The 20,596-nt window shown below is 39.3% G+C and overlaps 1 protein-coding gene and 1 pseudogene across 1 annotated transcript in view; both read left to right on the top strand.

The window, feature by feature from the left end:
- Positions 1-20,596, top strand: part of CNTNAP5 (contactin associated protein family member 5) — a 780,199-nt gene that overhangs the window by 650,028 nt on the left and 109,575 nt on the right. Inside the window, exon 17 of the mRNA XM_044388305.3 lies at positions 2,491-2,709. Within this exon, the coding sequence (XP_044244240.1) occupies positions 2,491-2,709 (219 nt within the window). The remainder of the gene's footprint in view (positions 1-2,490; positions 2,710-20,596) is intronic.
- Positions 16,032-19,453, top strand: LOC113263371 (vacuolar protein sorting-associated protein 72 homolog; annotated as a pseudogene).

Raw genomic sequence — 20,596 nt, 5'->3', positions numbered from 1 at the left:
TCTAGGAGGGATCCCCTTTGTCCACATCCTCTCCAACAATTGTTGTTTCCTGCCTTGTCAATTTTTGCCATTCTAACTGGCATAAGGTGGTATCTCAGAGTGGTTTTGATTTGAATTTCCCTGATGGCTAATGATTTTGAACATTTTTTTCATGTGTCTGTTAGCCATTTGTATGTCTTCCTTGGAAAAATGTCTGTTCATATCTTCTTCCCCTTTTATGATTTGTTTGTTTCTTGTGTACTGAGTTTGAGAAGTTCTTTGTAGATCTTGGATACCAGTCTTTTATCTGTAGTGTCATTTGCAAAACGTTCTCCCATTCCATGGGCTGCCTCTTAGTTTTTTGACTGTTTCCTTGGCTGTGCAGAAGATTTTTATCTTGATGAAGTCCCACAAGTTCATTTTTTTCTTTTGTTTCTCTTGCTTTTGGAGATGTGTCATGAAAAAGTTGCTGTGGCCGATGTGGTTGAGGTTGCTGCCTATGTTCTCCTCCAGAATTTTGATGGATTCCTGTCTCACATAGAGGTCTTTCATCCATTTGGAGTTTATCTTCGTGTGTGGTGTGAGAGAGTGGTCAAGTTTCATTCTTTTGCATGTAGCTGTCCAATTTTCCCAGCACCATTTATTGAAGAGACTGTCTTTTTTCCACTGGGCGTTTTTTCCTGCTTTATCAAAGATTAGTTGCCCAAAGAGCCAAGGGTCCATTTCTGGGTTCTCTATTCTGTTCCATTGGTCTATGTGTCTATTTTTGTGCCAGTACCATGCTGTCTTTGTGATTACAGCTTTGTAGTACAGCTTGAAATACAGCAACGTGATGCCCCCAGCTTTGTTTTTCCTTTTCAACAGTTCCTTGGTGATTCGGGGCCTTTTCTGGTTCCACACAAATTTAAGGGCTCTTTGTTCCAGTTCTTTGAAAAATGTCATTGGTATTTTGATCAGGATGGCATTGAAAGTGTAGATTGCTCTGGGTAGCATAGACATTTTAACTATGTTAATTCTTCCGATCCATGAGCATGGAATATTTTTCCATCTTTTTGTATCTTCTTCAATGTCTTCCAAGAGTGATTTGTAGTTTCTAGAATATAGATCCTTTACGTCTCTGGTTAAGTTAATTCCGAGATAACGTATGATTTTTGGTGCTATTGTAAATGGAATGGATTCCCTAATTTCTCTATCTTCAGTCTCATTGTTCGTGTATAGAAATGCAACTGATTTCTGAGCGCTGATTTTGTATCCTGCCACATTACTGAATTGCTCTATAACTTCTAGTAGTTTGGGGGTGGATTCTTTTGGGTTTTCCACATAGAGTATCATGTCATCTGCAAAGAGAGACAGTTTGACTTCTTCTTTGCCAATTTGGATACGTTTTATCCCTTTCTGTTGTCTGATTGCTGTTGTAAGGACTTCTAGTACTATGTTGAATAATAATGGCGAGAGTGGGCATCCTTGCCGTGTTCCTGATCTTGAGGGAAAGGCTTCCAGCTTTTCCCCAAACTTTAGTTTTCTTACCCATAAAATGGGAATAAAAATTATGCCTTCCTTATAGGGTTGTTCTGAGAATTGAAATGACAGAATCTATGGTCAGTATTTAGTATAGTACTCAGCAGAATCCATTGTACCTATTGTGTTCCTGCTACTTCTCTCTTTCTCTCTCTCCCTCAATGGCTATGTCACCACCACCACTACCATCATTACCACCACCACCACCACCACCACCATTATCACCACCATCATCACCACCATTACTACCATCTCCACCGTCATCATCACCACCAACACCACCACTGCCAACACCACTACCACTGTCATCATCATTGTCATCATCATCATCATTAGTATTATTACTCTTGACTGACTGATCCCTGGCATTGTGATATGCAGATTTTTAGAGAAAGGCAGAAAGAGTCATGGAAGGGGGATGGGGGCTTATATTTGTTCCTAGGTACCACTACTTGCAGTGATTTGTATTTGAGACGAGCAGTTAAACTTTCTGAGTCTCCTTGAAAAAGAGGAAAAAGTTGTAAGAATAGCACAAATGATTATAATCACATCTATTAATGAAATAACATAGAAGAAGACACTGGACTGTTAAGGGTGTGAATCCTCTCCCTTCAGGAAAGCAGCGGCCTCACTAATCCGGTATCTACAGATATCCATGAAGACACAACTGAAGCCAAAAGAGACCCAGAAAACCCAGAGCCTTGGCACCAATGCATGTTTATCAGATCAGCATCTGTGTCCCCGGCCCCTATCCTATTTCTTGAATTCTCACAACGAGTACTAACTGGGCCAAAAAAGAGCTTAGGACTTAGTATTTGGTAATTTTCACAACTAATTGGTAATTTTAATACTGCAGAGATTTCAACTGAAGGCCTCCTTACCTCATAGTGACTTGTAGTCATTTATACCATTCATAAAGGGCATGCTTGTGATCTCAATGCACTGACTGACACCTTCCCTTATCTTCCTACCTGTTTCCCTTGTTGGTTTCAGCTCCGTCTGAGATCACTTTTGCCATCGATGTTGGGAATGGCCCTGTAGAGCTCATAGTTCACTCTCCTTCTCTTCTGAATGACAATCAATGGCATTACATCCGGGCTGAGAGGAACCTCAAGGAAACTTCACTCCAGGTGGACAGCCTCCCAAGGATGACCAGGGAGACCTCGGAAGAAGGCCATTTCCGATTGCAGCTGAACAGCCAGCTGTTTGTAGGTAAGGGACATCTTGAGTCCCCTCTGCGCTAACACCTTACAAGACTTCTGTGTGACCAGGCCCAGGGAAATTATGATTTTGTTTCAGACCTGAGGGGTGGTTAAAATATGTCATAAAGCATTTATAATTATAAATTTGATTTTACAAATTCTTCTTCTATTGGTGCTGGGTGGTGCAGTTGGTTAAGCATCTACTTTCAGCTTAGGTCATGACCCAGGGTCCTGGGATCTAGTCCTTCATCAGGCTCCCAGCTCAGCGGGGAGTCTCCTTCTCCCTCTGCCTGCCACTCCCCCTGCTTCTGCTCTCTCTCTGACAAATAAATAAATAAATAAATAAATAAAATCTTTCAAAAAAAAAATCTCCCATTCTTGCTTCATTAGCCATAACAAAAAGAGATTATGCCACCCCTTGGCAAATTTTGAGGTAGTCTCAGACTCTTTGCCTCTTTTCTCCTTGTACATATTATCTTCAGATGTGTGAGGACCCCTATTATTTTTCATTCTTATAGTCAAAATTCTACTTGTAGGAAAAGAATATATCAGCTATTTACACCTTAGTAGGTGTTGTCTCTAAGTCTGTGAGCCACCCTTCACCCTTCTTAGTGATACCTAACTCCTGATAATTATTGATAACTATGCAATAAAATATGTTACAGCATCTCAAAGGGATTTGTCACTAGTCATATGGTGGGGGAGGGAACTACTGTTTTCCACAGGCTTCTTTGATGCTCCCTGAAATCACATAATTCAGGTGGCTGCCTTACATTTGCATGGAAAAGCAGGCCTGGTTCCCGAGCTGACATCCCTTTATTGGGCAGTTCCTCCTGAGACTCAGAATCAGCCTTTATTTAGACAAGTTTTTCATCTGAACTGACCACCACTGCTTATAGTGGGGACCAGAAAGTTTCAAATGTCACTTACTAAGTCCATTCATTCATTCATTCCATAAATAGTCACTAAGCACTGAAAACAAGTCAGGCACCTTGTTGGATGATGGGAATTTAAATTGTGTAATGACACTGCTTTTCGAAGACCTGTGCATGCCTGTGTGTTTGTGTGTGTTTGTGTGTGTGTGTGTGTGTGTGTGTGTAAGAAAGAGAGAGACCTAGAGACAGCAAGAGAGAGGAAGAGAATTTAGCCACATGAGTTCAGGTAGGAAAGGTCAGCCTCATAGCTATAATTTAGAAAGGATATTTTTGAAAGTAGGTTGAGCAGAGCTTGTAAATCTTTAAAGTACAAAATATAGCTGTAAATATTAGGGCCATGTAATATTATCAAAGCTAAGAAGCTGTTCTTACATAAAACTTGAATTTCAGATGTTTAGAACAGTGATATAAGTAAGGTCCAAACTTCTCCAGTCAACCCAGATTTAATTTTCTTTCCTTATTTATTTGTTTTGCCAACTCTCACACTACAGAGCTTTACTACTAGTAATGAAATGCCATCAGCAATCAATGGGGGTTTCTTACAAGTTTTCTTTAAATTGGGTTGGTGCAACTTTTAACTCTGACAAAAGCAGTCATACCAGCTAAAAGAAAAAAAGAGTAACGGAATATGTCATATTTTCTCTTCTCAAGAGGAATCATATTTCTTTCTTCATCTGTCATGTTTTACCTATCTAGCAGAAACTATGATATAAGTGATTAAAAGCATTTTTATGATTATAAGGCATTTACTTAATTAATAACCTACATGAGTGATATGACTTACTCTTAAAATATTTTTGAAAATTTATATTGCTGTTTTAATTCTATTTAAACATCACATTTCATTTCTCTGAAGAAGTTTGCTAGTCATCAAGATTTAATGTCTTTTTGGTGAAATCAATTCAAGTAGTTTGCAATTTTCATAAATTATGTTCCATGCCAAAGTTTAATTTATCTTCAGGCAGTACTTATGAATCTTCCTGCTGGAAAGGTGTATATAAAGATGGAATCATATTTTTTATCCTTTCATGCACATTTCATGTCGTTATAAAATTATCATATGGCCTGAATATGTGATAAACTTTGTGCAAGTCAAAAGGGAAAAGTCACAGCTGTGTTTCATGGCAGGTTTTTTATCTTCAGATGTTTCAGTTAAATTGATCACAAATGCAGTGAGTTGTAGGAGCATGTCGATGGGTCTGGAGGACATATCTTGCTCGAGCTAGAGCCAAGGTCAGCTGCGGTGAGAGCACCTGCTTCTGTTATGTTTCTCTCCAATAAGTTCCATCTCAGATGTTACTCTGCTTTATTGAATTTGTCTTAATGTACTTGAAGAAGAAAAAAACATGCTGTTGGAGGTCATTTTAGTCTGTTGGTTTGAATTCTGTTGTTTAGTGTTCAGCAATACACTCATTTAGAAATGTCAGGGGGCCAAAAATGCTGAAGTCCTAGTATTTCCATTTTATATAATTCAGTGGCCCAAAACCAAAACCCAAACCCAAAACCAAAACCCTCTATTTAGCTCTAGCAGCCAAAATGAAGAATTACATTCCCTATCATTCAGAAATTTAGAGACACTGGATATTTATATTTGCTAGGCAGAAAAAGATATCATTGGGTGTGTACTTCTTCCCAAGGATAGATTGAAGGTAGCAGTATTTAAATATGCATTTGGATATGCCTGTCTGGATACCTTTAGCTGCTAAAGGATCTTTCAATCAAAACAGAGCATCATTCAGCATTGTAATTGCTGGTGTTGATGTGTGCTCCTGAGTGCTTCCTGAGTACCAGAAACAGGTTCAATTTTATAGGACAGGATGTACCTCTTCACACTGCCCCTGTCATTGAAATGTGACAAGTTGAAGCGCTCATACATGAGTCAATGCATGCTGGATCCCCAGAATCAATGTTTTTATCTTCAGACTTTTATCACCATGATAGCTAGGAACATTTGCAACCATGTCATCCTACTGGTCACGCTTTTTTTTTTTTTTTAACAGAGTAGGAGAAACTTTATAACACATAGATTCTGAAATGTATGATGCAAGCATATAATAGTCTTACCATTGAAACTCTTGGAGGTATTACCCCTCCAGTTTGCTGTTCCCTACGAATGTGCCAGTCAGTGTGCAGATGAGGCAAGAGGAATCCAAGAACTAGCACCCATTGCTGAAAAGTGAAATGGGGAGACATGTGTGTATATTCCAGGTCAAGAGCCAACAGGTCATGAGACACTGGTTAAAAAACACCTAGCCTCTGAATACTCATTGTCTTTACCTGCAAAATGGAAAAGGAGAGTCTGGTAACTGATCTCTTAGGATCCAAGGATCTGCAGTCTCCATGTTTATGTTAGGAAGGACAATCATCCTTATCCTCATTCTCTCCAAATCTGAATTGCATCTTTCAAATTGGCTGCAATTATAGATATTTTGTAAATATGTGGGCCTGTGAGTCTCATTTTCACATGATTTTACAGCCTTCTTTCTTATTCTTATTCTATTTTTTTTCCCCCATGGGCTTGTGTTTTGGTTTTGTTTTGGTTTGGTTTTTCTGTTTTTTCTTGTTGTTTTTGGCTTAGCTGTTTACCTTGTCAGAGTAAACTGAAGTCGCTCCCATTTTACAGCTTCTTGGGAAAAATACTAGACTATGAAAGAGAACAATATGATTCTTGATAAATCATAAAGTTCAAAGAGATCCCTAAAAATGCTGCTCTTGGCTCCATGCTGGTAGGGAACTATTATTTCTATTTTCAGGTGGAGCATGCCAAACTTAGTGGGGTCAGTGGTGAAGCCAGTCAGGGATAGTGCACACACAGTAACTTTGAGCTCTGGAACTGCATAAATAAGTACTCTGTGGCAAAATGCGGCCATACATAGGAGCGACCAGAGAGTCTGTATGTGAATAGTTACTTATATTTATCCTTGTGAATGACTCAGGAGGATGACTTTCCTGATGCAGGCCAGCAGAATTTTCTATTTGAGAAGATATAATGTGTCTCAAAGTACAGGAGGGGGTATGTATCCTTTTCACATTAAAAAGTAACTGAAAAATCACCTTTTAGCATATTTATTATAAAAGCCATAGTGAATAGAAGATGTTACTTAACATTACATCAGTGGGGAAACAAAAAGGAAAGGAATCGTCTTTTCAAACATCATATAAATTTCTGATGATAACATCTAATTAGCAAAAGTGTTTATTTTTTCAAAGGTAAGTCATACGTCAAATATATTTGAATTATTTTTCTTAGTAAAAAAATTGAATATGCGATTTCTGATGTTCCCCATTAATAGTTAAATATAAGAAATTGTTGTGACGAGCTTAAGAAGTTGGTAAAAGACCTCAGAACGGCAGCAGGCAAGTTCCGGAAACGCTGTGCTTCATTGCTGCGGACCAAGTACCTTGAGGAACACCCAGTGTCCACTCAATAAAAAATTCTATGATGGAAAACAAAACAAAACAAAAACCAAAAACGATGCAGAACTACCTGCTTCCCCATACATTTTCCTTCCCCAACACCACTGTTCCACCAAATCACACCCTTACATCTTGAAAGTGTTTTGAAAGAACATTGGTTCTATTTTTATATTCAGAGAAGTGAATGATTAAATCACCCCCTTCTGCAAAATTTTGTTTCTTCTTTAAGATGTACGGAGTTGAAGGCATTTAACCCATTCCAATAGCCCATTTTTAGTGTTTTCTGCCCCCCAATTGTCCAGAAACTTTTTTGAAATGTTTATCTGCAACCCCTTCTGGTTTAAATGAAGCTCATTTCATCATATGCTGGTCTGCATTGGATTGATAATGGCTAATTGAAGGAGAATGTAAAGTTTTCTTGTTTGGTTTGATTGATTGATTGCTGTTGGTAAAACACACCACAAGTCATACTGTCTTTTTTAAAGGAGGGTACAGTATGGCATCATTTTCTCAAGCAAACCCACGGGAAGAAGACCTCTGATTTAGACTACACAAAACCCAACAGGTCTAGAAGCCCTTATGACACTGACAGTCATCAACATTTATAACTCAATAAAGAAAAAATTAGGGCAGTGTCATTTACATGAGCTGGGGTGGTAATCATGAAAAAAGAAAGTAAATCCAGGCTTTTCTGGAAAATATAATCAGTATTCCCTGCACATTCAAGAACCTGATCTAAGGGACAGAAGGGAGGTGAGAAGTTGTTTCTGTTTTTTCCATTGAGCATTAACAATCCGGGAAATTCCAGGTTGGAAAAAAGCAGACTCAGCAAGGAAATGCAGATGCTGGGACCCTATCTGCAGCTGAGTGAACCTGTCTCAATTTCTCCAAGGCTTTGTCGACATAGCTGAGGATTCAGAGAAGGAGGTGAGAAAGCCCTTGAGCAGAGTGATGAAGGGGAAGAAAATGTAATCACAATCCTCTGCAAAGCGTTACTGGCAGATTTACACTCAGTTCGCATGTTGTTACCAAGTTCCTTCTCATCCAACAAGGAAGGGATTTGGCTTCAAAGTCACTTGTGTAGAAGGCGATTTTGTAGACAATGTGAGAAGTGCCGCGTTTTGATTCAGCTTCCTCCATCATCCATGCACCAGGTTAAACTGCGAGGGTCGTCTCAGGACCTATTTATGGTTTAGAGAGAGGCTTAGGAACCCACGGTAGACATGGGAATGTGCTACTCAGGTCCCCCGTCAAGAAGGACTTGTTTTCCTGCCATGGGAAGTCTGTTAGCAGAGAGTCTTCATGTGTCTGCCCCTTCAGGGAGTGTCTCAGCTGCAGAGAAACACCTGGACAGAGTCACATCCTTTACAAGGGTGTCAACAATGACCATTTGAATTGAGGGTATAATGGTTTAGCCATTTTGGCCAAAGGAGGTACAACCCTCCTGGGTTTTTTCTAGCTCTAGTGCTCTCTGTGGGGTTGTTCTAGACTGTCCTTAAATATGCACTGCTGCTATTGCCTCCCCTGCCCCTCCTGCTTTCCTCTTCTCCCATCTACAGGTGTAGTTCCCAAGGACATCCCTAACACACCTCTTGCTGCACAGCCTGCTTGCTGGAGAGCCCAACCTGAGCTAGAATCATATAGATTCCTTGTAAAACACACACACACACACACACACACACACACACACACACACACTTTTTTTTTTAAATCACAGTAATCTCTTAAACAAAATTTATTCTTCATTTCTCTTTAGGATTAGCCATGAAATAGCCCTTCCTCCCCCTTTCTTCTCCAAAATACTCTTTAAAGCTAATGAATTCCTTAGAGTTGTGTTTGCATTGTTTTAATTCATACCTTTTTAATGGTCTTCTCTCTCAAAGTAGGATGGGCGCCTTACCCCTGATCTACCTGACAGACTCTTCTTCATTAATGACATAACTTTCTGATGATTGATGAACTTTCTTCTCATAGAGGAGTGTACTCCCACTCCACCCTCTACCTGTGATCATACCCATCACACCGCGTTATAATGATCTGGTTATTGCCTCTCTCCCCTCTAGTGGTTTCCTTATCGGCAGACATAGTGTCTAATTTATCTTTACATCTTAATGCCTGGTGCAGTTTTTCTGATATATTTTGAATTCAGTAAATGTATAATCAATTATTGAAGGTGATTGGATGCAAAGTTCCAAATGTTGGCCCTTTTAATACTGGCTTTATTTTAAATCATTTACCTTTTCTGAGCCTCAGTTATTCCATCTGCCCACTGGGCTTAATAATCAATATTTCATAAGTCAGTTGCAAAGATTAAATGAACATTTTTCTCCTACTTGAAAATCTCTATCAAGAGTTATTAAATAGGAGTTGCAAGCAAAATATCATTTTAAATGGGAAATTATTTGTGCCCCCACCCCAGGGGGATAACGAGGCACTGCTTTACCTTGAAATTTATGACATTTGACATTTAAAGGACACATTCAGTTAGAACAATAGTTCCCAGGGGAGGGATCCTGCCTCACACTGGGTTTTATCCCTTCTTTTGGAAAATCAGCAAAAGTGTCCCCATGTGGTAGTGTATCTGATGTGTGAATGCCTCAAAAGCAGAGGTAGGGCCTTGATAAAAGGGAACGACAACGGCCGTTGTCTTAGCAACTAGCTTTCAAAGCAAAAGCAATTTTCAAACCCCCATTTTCAGATTGTTACATGGTATGCACAAGCTTGCTCTAAGGTGTTCTCACTGGATTCCCTTTGTGGTTGCTCCTGTTTGTTTTCCCTGTGCTCTGGTGGGTGAAGATGGGCTTATTTATGGCAAATCCTATCAGATCAGAGAAGGTGCCCAGGCCAGTCTCCCCATTTGTGATTCAATGATACTATAAGTTTCATGAAATAAACTGAAAGCCGTCCACATCCAACACCCATTTGTGGAGCAATCATAACCTTCAGTGACTTCCCTTCTCTTAGCCTGTGCTGCCAGTGAGGCAGCAGCAAAAAGCCAAACAAGTTTTGCTTTTTTTTTAATTGGAATAATTTTCAGTTTTTTTTTATTGAAGTATTTTTTTAAGCAAAGTTTATTTTTTGTTCTTTCAAGTATCAGCCTTATCCTCTCTTCTTTACATGTCCAAATAACTCCAAGGACCAATAAGTTTTTCATAACAGATTATGCACCATTTTGCCAGATTGGGGAGGAAACACTGAAAAGTGTCTGATCCTGTCCCTCCATTTGCCACTGTGTCTGTCCTCTCTTCTCTCACTAGTTTTTTGGACATAATTCATTTAACAAATATTTTCTGAACATACTTTGTTTTATCAGCCGTAGGGTAGGCAACAGGAGCATGAACATGAGTAAGATCCATTTGCTATTTAAGAAGTATAGGATTTGAATGAGAAGGAGAGGTTTTAAGCCAGGTCCCTTAGGATATGGTATGGGGGTACATATCCAAGGGTGGTGAGCAGGGCTAAAGGGGTGCCACTCTCAAGTCTAACATAGAGGCAGCTTCCAGTCTATCCCTCATGAAAGTGTTGTTCAACAGGCCATCTTTGGAGTCATCTGCTTTACTGGAAAAAAATTATTTGCATCACTACTGGATAAATATCATCCATGTTTTTTGCTTTATTTCCAAGTTTCAGCTCTTCTTCTTCTTCTTCTTCTTTTTTTTTTTTTGACAAGAGAGAATTGCTTCTCACACTTGATGGTGTGTCCCTAGTCACACTGCAGCTATCACTTCCCCAAAGGACGCTTGGAGTAAGAAAGAGCTCCAAAGTGATTGCTACAGAAATGCATCAACGTGTCATGACAATGTTAAAAGATTGGACAGTGAGAACTGGTGCCCCAGACCTGCTAAAATGCTACTATCCAATTTAGTGAATTGCAGCCTTTTTAAAAAATATATTTTAGGGTGTCCTGGTATCACCCATAAAATCACTCTGGGCCAGGGGAAATATTAGGGAAAATCCTTAAAGCCTATAATTATAGAACTTTTACTTTAAATCTGTGTTTCTTTGTATGGGTCTGCACTTTAGCTTCGGGGACACTATCTGTTCTCAGTAGGGCCATGCTGGAGGAAACTAACCCATGATTGTCAGGGGCCCAAGCTTATGGGAAATCCAGACATTGATGCTAATAGGACAATGTCTTGGCCAGGAAGCCAGCTGGAAAGAATGTAGGTGCTCCAGCTGATTCCAGTAATGACCTGGCTCATATAGTATTTCTCACCCAGTTGCTCTTGCAAGAAGGGCAATAATCGCTACTCTTTTTTTTTTTTTCTGTTTTGTTAGTCACCATACAGTACTTCGTTAGTTCTTAATGTGGTGTTCCATGATTCATTAGTTATGTATAACACCCAGTACACATCACAACACATGCCCTCCTCAATACCCATCACTGACCTATCCCAATCCCCCATCCCCCTCCCCTCTGAAACCCTGTTTGTTTCCCAGGGTCCAGAGTCTCTCATGGTTCATCTCCCTTTTTGATTTCTTCCCGTTCAGTTTTCCCTCCCTTCCCCTATGGTCCTCTGTACTCTTGCTTATGTTCCAAATATGAGTGAAACCATATGATGATTGTGTTTCTCTGCTTGACTTATTTCACTTAGCATAATCTCCTCCAGTCCCGTCCATGTAGATGCAAATGGCGGGTATTCATCCTTTCTGATGGCTGAGTAATATTCCATTGTACATATGGACCACATCTTCTTTATCCATTCATCAACAGAAGCATTTGTAACTTTTCTTTAAAGCTGTTTTTGATACTGATTTTCATCTTCAAAAACTTTGGTGGAAGGGGGCACAGTGAAGCATGAATTGGCACTCATCTTTGCAAGCTGGAAGATGATCGTTGCATCAAAATGGCTCTCGTGTCTATTCTAGACCCATAATTGTGATTGTGGGTACTTTTCTGCCCCATCATCTTGATATTCATACTATTCTCCAAATGGTATGCAAAGCAATATTCAGCCACCTTGAACTACAGTGGGCTCTGTTCCCTATGGCTCCACATTAGCAAGGAAATCAGAAACACAATTCAAGTGCTTGCTTGTTTCTTTCCCCTCCTCCTGAATTGTAAATAATAACCAAATGGGGATTTCCACAGAATGCATATTTAGCACCCTGTCTGGGCAAAATGTTGTGGCCTGCCACCATTCTGTTAAAAAGAAAGCAAATGTTTGTTTTAGGCCAGTAGTCTTGAAAACAAAACAAAACTAAAAGCAAGCATCTCTGCAGAAAATCTGAGTAACAGGATAGATACCTCCTACACACCCTGACCCACACACCAGACACAAATATGCTGATGCTGTCAAAGGTATTCCTTAATATCCAAATACCACATGGATTAATAAATGGCTTGTAGAGATAGACACAATTCTATAGCAAGGAGTTTCATTTGAAACTTGATAATAAATTATTTCTAAAATGACTTTTAGAAAAAGGAGACCAACAGCATTATACACAATATACATAATAAATGAAAAAAATTATTTTAAATTATACAATCAATATGCAAATACATGCTCACTGAAAATTAGTCAATAATACTTCCAAGTACTCTTGTTAGAGGCAACCAATCTTAGCGCTGTATGAGATTTCCCAGGCATTGTTCAAGTTCTTACACACATTTAGGTACCCTTAGGAAACACTGTGCAATATTATTATTTGTGGATATATTTACATAAACAATATATTTATATGTATTATATGTATTCTACCACAGCTTTCTCACTGTTCTTTATTTGTTTTTGTTTGCTTTTTTTTACCTCAAATATGCCATGGAAACCATAGCATGTCAATATACATAGCATATTAAGACTGCCATATAATGTTTTACCTAATATTTTCAGTTTATGCCTATTTTGTTGCTATGTTTGTTTTATGCCTTTAATGCATCTGGAATTTGTTTAAGGTTCTGAGGTAAGATTGTAATTTTATTTATTTTCCAAAATCATATTTTCTCATTTCTATTTATTTCATGGTTCCTCTTTTTCCTAGTTACTTAGAACTCCAATGTATATTATAATGTAAAAAAAAAATCTCTCTCTATAAAGAGTCTATTTCCAGATTTCATAGAAATGTCTGGTTTCATGGGGTGCCTGGCTGGCTCATTCAGTAGAGCATACAGCTCTTGTTCTTGGTGTCATGGGTTCCAGGCCCACATCAGGTGTAGAGCTTACTAAAAAGCAAAAACAGAAACAAAAACAAAACCCAGAAATTTCTGGTTTCTGTTTTATTTAATTAATTTTGTTTTTCCCAAGTACTATACCAACATCACACTTACAGGGTATATTTTGATACTGAGTAGGACAAGTTTTGCCCCTGTGCACACCCAACTCCTTTTCTTTTTAACACTGTATTAACTATTCTCAATCATTTTCCCTTCTTGTGGAATTAGCTTTTCATGTTCTATGAAAATAATTTTTGAGGGACTATTGGTTGGATTTTATTGTGTTAAAGAAATTAGCTGTACATTACTGGATCGTACAGAAACATATTTTACTTCCTTGGGTATTCTTTAGGAGTGAAGGTAAAAGTGAAGGTAAATTGTATTGTTTCCTTCATATATGCACATCTTGTTAACTTCCAGGTGTTTTGCTACTTTTGTTATTAAATAGGATTTTTTCCTAGCTATTCCACTTCCCAGTTGGTTATTGTTGTTATATAGGACCGTGATTGATTTCGTATGCCAATATTTATATCTATCCACATTCTTATACCTTTATTTTATTTAATTAATGTATTTATTTATTTGTTTGTTTATTTATTTATTTGACAGAACAACAGGGGGAGCGGCAGGCAGAGGGAGAAGGAGAGGAGGCCCCCTGCAGAGTGGGGGTTCTGATGCAGGGGCTTGATCCCAGGACCCCAGGATCATGACCTAAGCTGAAGACAGCTGCTTAACTGACTGAGCCACCTAGGCACCCCAATAAATTTATTTTTTAAGAGATTTTATTTATTTATTTCAGAGAGAGAGAGAGAATAAGCAGGGGGAGAGGGAGAAACAGACTCCCCACTGAGCAGGGAGCCAGATGCAGGGCTGGATCTCAGAACCCTGGGATCATGACCTGAGCCAAAGGCAGATACTTTAACTGACCGAGCCACCCAGGCACCCCATATACTTTTATTTTTATTGTAATAATTTGTCATTATTATTTTGGGGGGATTTTCTAGGTAGACAATTATACTATTTGTGCACATAATGAGGTATTTGTAATGACTATGTATGAGCAAAATTAATTATTTTTGGGTTTAATCAATGCTCTCAGCTCCATTTTGGCAATTTTCTTTAAAAAGGTAGAATAAGGCCAGTGATAATAATATTTTCATGACTCTTGATACATATTACTGAATTATTCTTGAAAAGTTTTTCACAGCATTCATTTCCACCAAACAAACAAATAGGAAATACTTTCAATCTGCTGTTAAGTGATTCTAAGTTAACAATCTCTTTCCCAGTTTTTGAGGAGGATTAGTGTTTTATTTGAGGTTCCGTAATTTATAGTGAGGATTAAATCAGAAAGTGTCTGTGAAGCACAGTGTTTGGAAGGTGCTTTATAAGAAGTAAGCTCTTAGTTCAAATTGACTGTTACATCATTATTTTTCTTTTTAAACATCCAGTTAGTCTCACCTGTATTATTAAATGGTGTATGTTTATTGGTTTATGAGCAAGAAATCACTATATCTGGCCAAACTCAACCAGATGCATGCCTTGTTCTTAAGAAAATCACATTTTAGAATAAAGTTTCCGCTAGGATTTCCTTCTGGTACCAAGGCTCTGTCAGTGGGAGGGGCAGGATAAAATCAGAAGATAACTGATGGTTAGTGTATTTGTATTTATTCATCATGTATATGCCAAATCTGCTGCCACTTTAGGATTTGGAATCTAGTTGGTAAATGCACTTGTAGTTCAGTTGGCTATTGTAATTCATATAAAAAATAGCTACTCCCAAGTCAAGGTCAAAAAAACAAGCAAGAAAGGAAGAAAGAAAAAAAAGAAAGTTATTATTTTTGTGAATCAGGAGCCCCGTCTGGCACATTCAGTGTTCTATCAGGAGCCCTCAACAGAGGAGTTTTGCTTGAACATGTGGAGGAAAGAAAGCAGACACCCAGTAGAGAAATAGAGGTTTTAGCACTTGGTGCCAAGGACCACAAAAAATTGAGATATTTTTCTGAAAGTGATAAGCATTTGTGAAGCTGACACATGGAGGTTTTCCAAGACAGTCTTAGAATGATGATAGTGACATTTTTACAAGTTGATTCATACTCAGTCGAAGGAAACATCATCATAATGAACATGCTAGATACCAAGGACAAACTGGAGAGTCTCATGCAGAATTGCTTCTAGCTAGGCCAGCCAACTAATGGTGATGGTTATCCAGAAGAGTGAGGTTGAAGTCAAGAGAATAAATGCATGCATGTATATTACTTACTGGAAGAAACAATGTTAGAGATAAGGGTAGGAAGCTAGAAGGATCACTTAGTTATAGTACTGACTCAAGTTGTCTAATCAAATCATTCATTTTTGGATTTTAGAGCTTTTAAGGTATGCAGGCTTTGAAGGTCAAGAGATGACAGTTTGACAGCTGACTCTGCCATATAAAATCTGTTTGATTCTTGACTCTGGACAAAGCAATCTCTCTGACACTAAGTTTTCTCGACTATGTCATGTGAATAATATGAAGAATACATTCTTTCCTTTTGGGTATTCAGTGAGTTAATGATAAAGTTTCTAGCATAGAAGTAGATTTGAGATGTAATTTTTTTAAAATTAGAAGCATTGTTCTGATTCTCTGTCAGCTTTCAGATTAAATGCAAGCCTCAAAAACATGACTTTCAGCTGCTTTAAGGATGATGCTACAGTTTTGTTGTTGTTCTTCTTCCTCCAACATTTTAGTGAATTCTAGACAAGATGCAGACAAGTAAAGAGAAAGGTATCTTAGAGTAGCAGCTGAAAAACCAAATACTTTCAAGGGCCAGGAAGGCAATATGAATGAATGAAGTGGTCCTGGTGGAAAATGTGGCCAAGTTGGTATTGGAGTCCCTATCTTAAAAGAACTGATCACAGTGCAGCTGCAGCTGAGCTTTGCTGTGCAGGAAAGCAGATTCATTGTTAACAGATCTGATTTTTTCAAAGATTTATTAGGATTTTAAAAATTTTTCTCATTTAAAATCAAATTAAAATAATTAAATACTGGGAAGCAGAAGATATGTGAGGAAGGGATACATATGTATGTATATGAGTGTAGGTGTGTGTTTGTAATCACAGGGATAGAGTACCGTGAGCTGTGGAATGCATGGGGCAGATACCATACTACATAAATACGAAGTACATGAAGAGATCCAAAGTTAAGACAGACCAGAGGGCACTGGGGAGCCACTACTATTTCAGAAGTCCTGGTGTACTAAAGTCAGAGAAGGGAAGGCGGGAGGAGGAAGCTGGAGAAATAAGTGGAGGCCAGATCTTTCATACTGTATCATCTGTGCAACAGAATTTAAACTTGAATATGAGGACAATCAGTAGTCTCTGAAGAACATTAAATAGGAATGGCAAAATCAAATTTTCAAATTTGGTTGATTTTTCTGATTGCAAAGTGGTGAATGGATGAGAAGAGTCAGGACTGAGTGTAGACAGAGTAGTTAGAAGGTTGTTGAAGGGAATCAAGTTGAGGTGAGGAAGATTGTACTAGGACCATGGATCTTGGTGTATAAAGAAGCAGATGGCACTGTATGTTAACGACACTGGAATAAAAAGGAGAAGGAGAAGGAGGAAGCAGAGAAGGAAGAGGAGGAGGAGGAGAGGGAGATGAAGGAGGAGGAGGAGGAGGAGGAGGAGGAGGAGGAGGAGGAGGAGAAGAAGAAGAAGAAGAAGAAGCAGCAGCAGCAGCAGCAAATGGAGCCAGAGATATCTGGAAGAGCAAATCCACAGGGTCTGGGTTGCATGGAAAGGATTGTGAACTAGAAGGGGGAGGGAAGATTGTGGCTGCATCTCTGTAGAGCATCCAAGGTTCAGAGAAGATTCACACCTGCAACAAAACTCTACGTATAGCAAGTAATGTCAGAAAATGGAGAGCACCAACAACCTGACTGGGTGTGAGTGTGTGGGCGAGGAACATCTTTCCAGAATTACTCTATTCTTAGTCTACCTATTACATCTCCATAAAGAAAAAGGAGCCTGAACTCTAGTTTTTATCCTTTGTAACGCATGAAAATCAGGTGAAAACTGAAATTTAGTTCATTGCACAATTTAGTTCATAGTTCTTTGTGTCATGTGTTTTGTCAGCATCTCAGAGTGAAATGATCCTCTTGTTTTGGATCATTCTCTCCATACTCGGTATGTCTCAAACCTCGAGGAGTGCATTTCTGCCAGAGAAACCACACCAGCCACTTTCATCTCCATTTATAAACTTGTTGACTAAGTCACACGTGAGAAAATGTGCAATAGATCTTGCATTCTCCACCTCTGCTAGAAGAAAAATGCCACTAACAAGATATATGAAGAGTTATTCAAATCTACCTCAAGGAGTGACTGCAAAATAAGGGAAAAAAACAAGACAAAACATTTTACTACATAAATCCTCCCCTCTTTATTCTGCACAATCTCTGGGAAAGAAATAATGAACCTTCCTTTATGATCTGATTGTATTTATAATTGATTTTTCTTGTGGTTAAAAGGAGATTTACTCACTAAAATTGAGACAGACAGGAGAATGCAATTTGGGTTTGACCTCCTGGCCTTTTTGAGTATCACTTATCAGACCTGAAAATACAGTAGAGTTTCAGCATTATTTCAGAATAAAAGAGTAGATTAATCCTTTTGGAGTGTCATGTCTGTCTGTGGATGCAGCCAGTGACTGCCATACACATATTTATGTGTCTGTAGACCTGGTGTGATTCAAGGAGGTCACAATACTCCTTCAGCCCCACTCTATACTCCCACCAAACCCATTTCCAGTTATTTCCTTGTCCACAATGCTAGGCTGACTGATGCCAGGAATGTTTAGGTTACCTAACTCATTTCTTTAACTTACTGCTTTGTTTCTTGTTTAACATCTATATTCCTGGTTTGAGATGACACATTTGGAATTCTCATCTGTATCCACCTTGGTGGGAATATATTTTTATCTGGTCATTTGCTAGACCAAGATTTAATAGAGTTGTAGGGCTAGAAATGAATGAGGCTCAGAAAGGAGAGTTGATAGATACAGAAAATAAGTGACAAATCCATCCTGCCCCTGTTGTTTTTGTCTCTGTTAGTACTGTAGACATTGAAGATCTAAGGGTGCCCTCCATTTATCTGTGTGTGTGGACTTGAGCCCGCACTGTTGAAGCTGGACTAGAACTTGTGTGCTTAAAGGCAGGCTGGACCCATGTCTTCTCTGGGATCTCCCATAATTCTGAGCACCAAACAAATACCTGCTCATGGGATTTAGCTTAATTTCTTGGCTTTTGTCTCTCAGTGCATATTTTTTTCTGATATCAGAGGTTTAGGCTAGTAGAATGAGTATCAAGGGGACCCAGAGGATGAGTTGGTCTCTGACTTTGACATTTACAAAGGGGATGAACCATCCAGTGATGGAGAAGCAGAAGAGCCAAGAAGGAAGCACTGAGTAGTCACCAAAGTTTATAAGGAGGCTCTCAAGAGTTTGAGGCCTCGAAAAGTCAGCACTCCAGCCAGTAGCTCTCAGAAGGCCCGAGAAGAGAAGACACTGCTGCTACTAGAACTACAAGATGATGGCTCTGACAGTCAGAAGTCCATGAGTCAGTCTACAGCTAAGCATAAATGACAGACATTTCTTTGGGTACAAGAGAGGCAGGGCCACTCGTGGTGGCAAAAGGGATGCCACCATGAGTGGCCACTGACCCAGGAAGAGCTGCTCAGAGAGGCCAAGATCACAGAGGAGCTTAGCTTACGTTCACTGGAGACGTACGAGAGGCTGGAGGCTGACAAAAAGAAGTAGGTGCACAAGAAGTGGAAGTGCCCTGGGCACTTGCTGGGGAGCCAATCCCTAAAGAAGAGAATGTGGATGTGGATGTGGAAGGACTAGATCCTACTTCCACAGCTTCTGCACTGACTCCCCATGCTGGCACTGGCCCCATCGTCCTTCCAGCGGGCTGTTCCTGTACCTTCATCACTTTTAGTGACGATGCAATATTTGAGGAATAGTTTCCCCAAGGGCGGCCCCAAAGATCCTTGTACGAGAGGTCTGCCCCGTGACCCATTGGCCAGCCCTGTACCGGAACACCTGTGTCACTGCTTGAGCCTTCAAGATCATCCATGAGACCTACAAGAAGTATATCACTGCCCACAGACTGCTGCCCACTGCCTCTGCGCTGGGCACTGGCCCACTACCTCCTTAGCTCTTCCCCAGTTCTGGGCCCTGAGCCTTGAGCCAGAAAATTGTCATCAAATAAGGAGATGTTTAGTCCATGGAAACCTCTTTACTGCCCTGACTTGGGGCTCTTCATATTTCCCCTTCTCTCCCTGCTTCTCCCTTTTGTCAGTTCTGAGCTATGTCCAGCCCTTTTCTATATTTCTTCCCCCCGCCCCCAGGTCCTACTGGTTTTGTGTCGTTTTTAATCTAATAAAAGAGAAAGATCCCCCCCCCCAAATTAAAGAGTGCTCTCAAAACCTGGATTTCCAATGGTTACAACATCTTCTGTCACTTTGAGTCTACTCCATTCTTGGATAATTTGCAACAAGCATTGTGAATCTCTCTGAAAACTTCAGGATGTGCCTGCAGCAGAAAGTTGGGTTAGAATCCTGTTCTGTAATCCAGAAGGACAAATTTGCCTTCCAAATAACAATTTGGAGGTAAGTGCTAGGATATTTCTCTCTCTCTCTCTCCATATATATATATATATATATATATATATATATATATATATATATATATATATGTAAACAACCTATTTGTTTGAGTTATTGTAAGGGCTCAGGAAAGGGTATACCAAAGAGTAATGATTGAATATGTGCTGTATTCTATTCACTAAGCTTTACTGTAAACACACTAAAACTTATTTTTATTTTACAGATCAAGTAGCTAAGGCTGAGGTGATCAGTGGTCAACATGGCCAATCAGCTAGTGACATGGAGTATGACTCCTTTCAGTGCTTGCATTGCACTGCCTGAACAATGCAAATCTTATTTCAGTTTTCTAAGTTAGTGTGCCTAACAGCTTGCTTATAATTCTGTCAGAAGGGACAATCCTTCTTGAGCATTCTACTTCAAACAAAAGTCCGCTATAGACTATGTCATGACACATTTTATTTCATTGGCAAGGAATGTGGTGTTCTGAAGTTTCTGTCTTAAACATATAAAGTATAGGATTCCTCATGAAGTATAGCCTTTTCTTTCTCCCTCCTTCCCTCCCTCCTTCCCTTCCTCCTTCCTTTCTTCCTTTCTTCCTTACTCCCTTCTTCCTTCCTTCCTTCCTTCCTTCCTTCCTTCCTTCCTTCCTTCCTTCTTAAAGATTTATTTATTTATTTGAAAGAGAGAGCAGGGGGAGGGGTAGAGGGAGAGAATTCTCAAGCAGACTCCCCGCTGAGCATGGAGAA

This window comes from Ursus arctos, unplaced genomic scaffold, assembly GCF_023065955.2.
Source record: "Ursus arctos isolate Adak ecotype North America unplaced genomic scaffold, UrsArc2.0 scaffold_1, whole genome shotgun sequence".
In the NCBI taxonomy this organism is placed as follows: domain Eukaryota; kingdom Metazoa; phylum Chordata; class Mammalia; order Carnivora; family Ursidae; genus Ursus; species Ursus arctos.
This window is presented reverse-complemented; position numbering and strand designations above follow the sequence as displayed.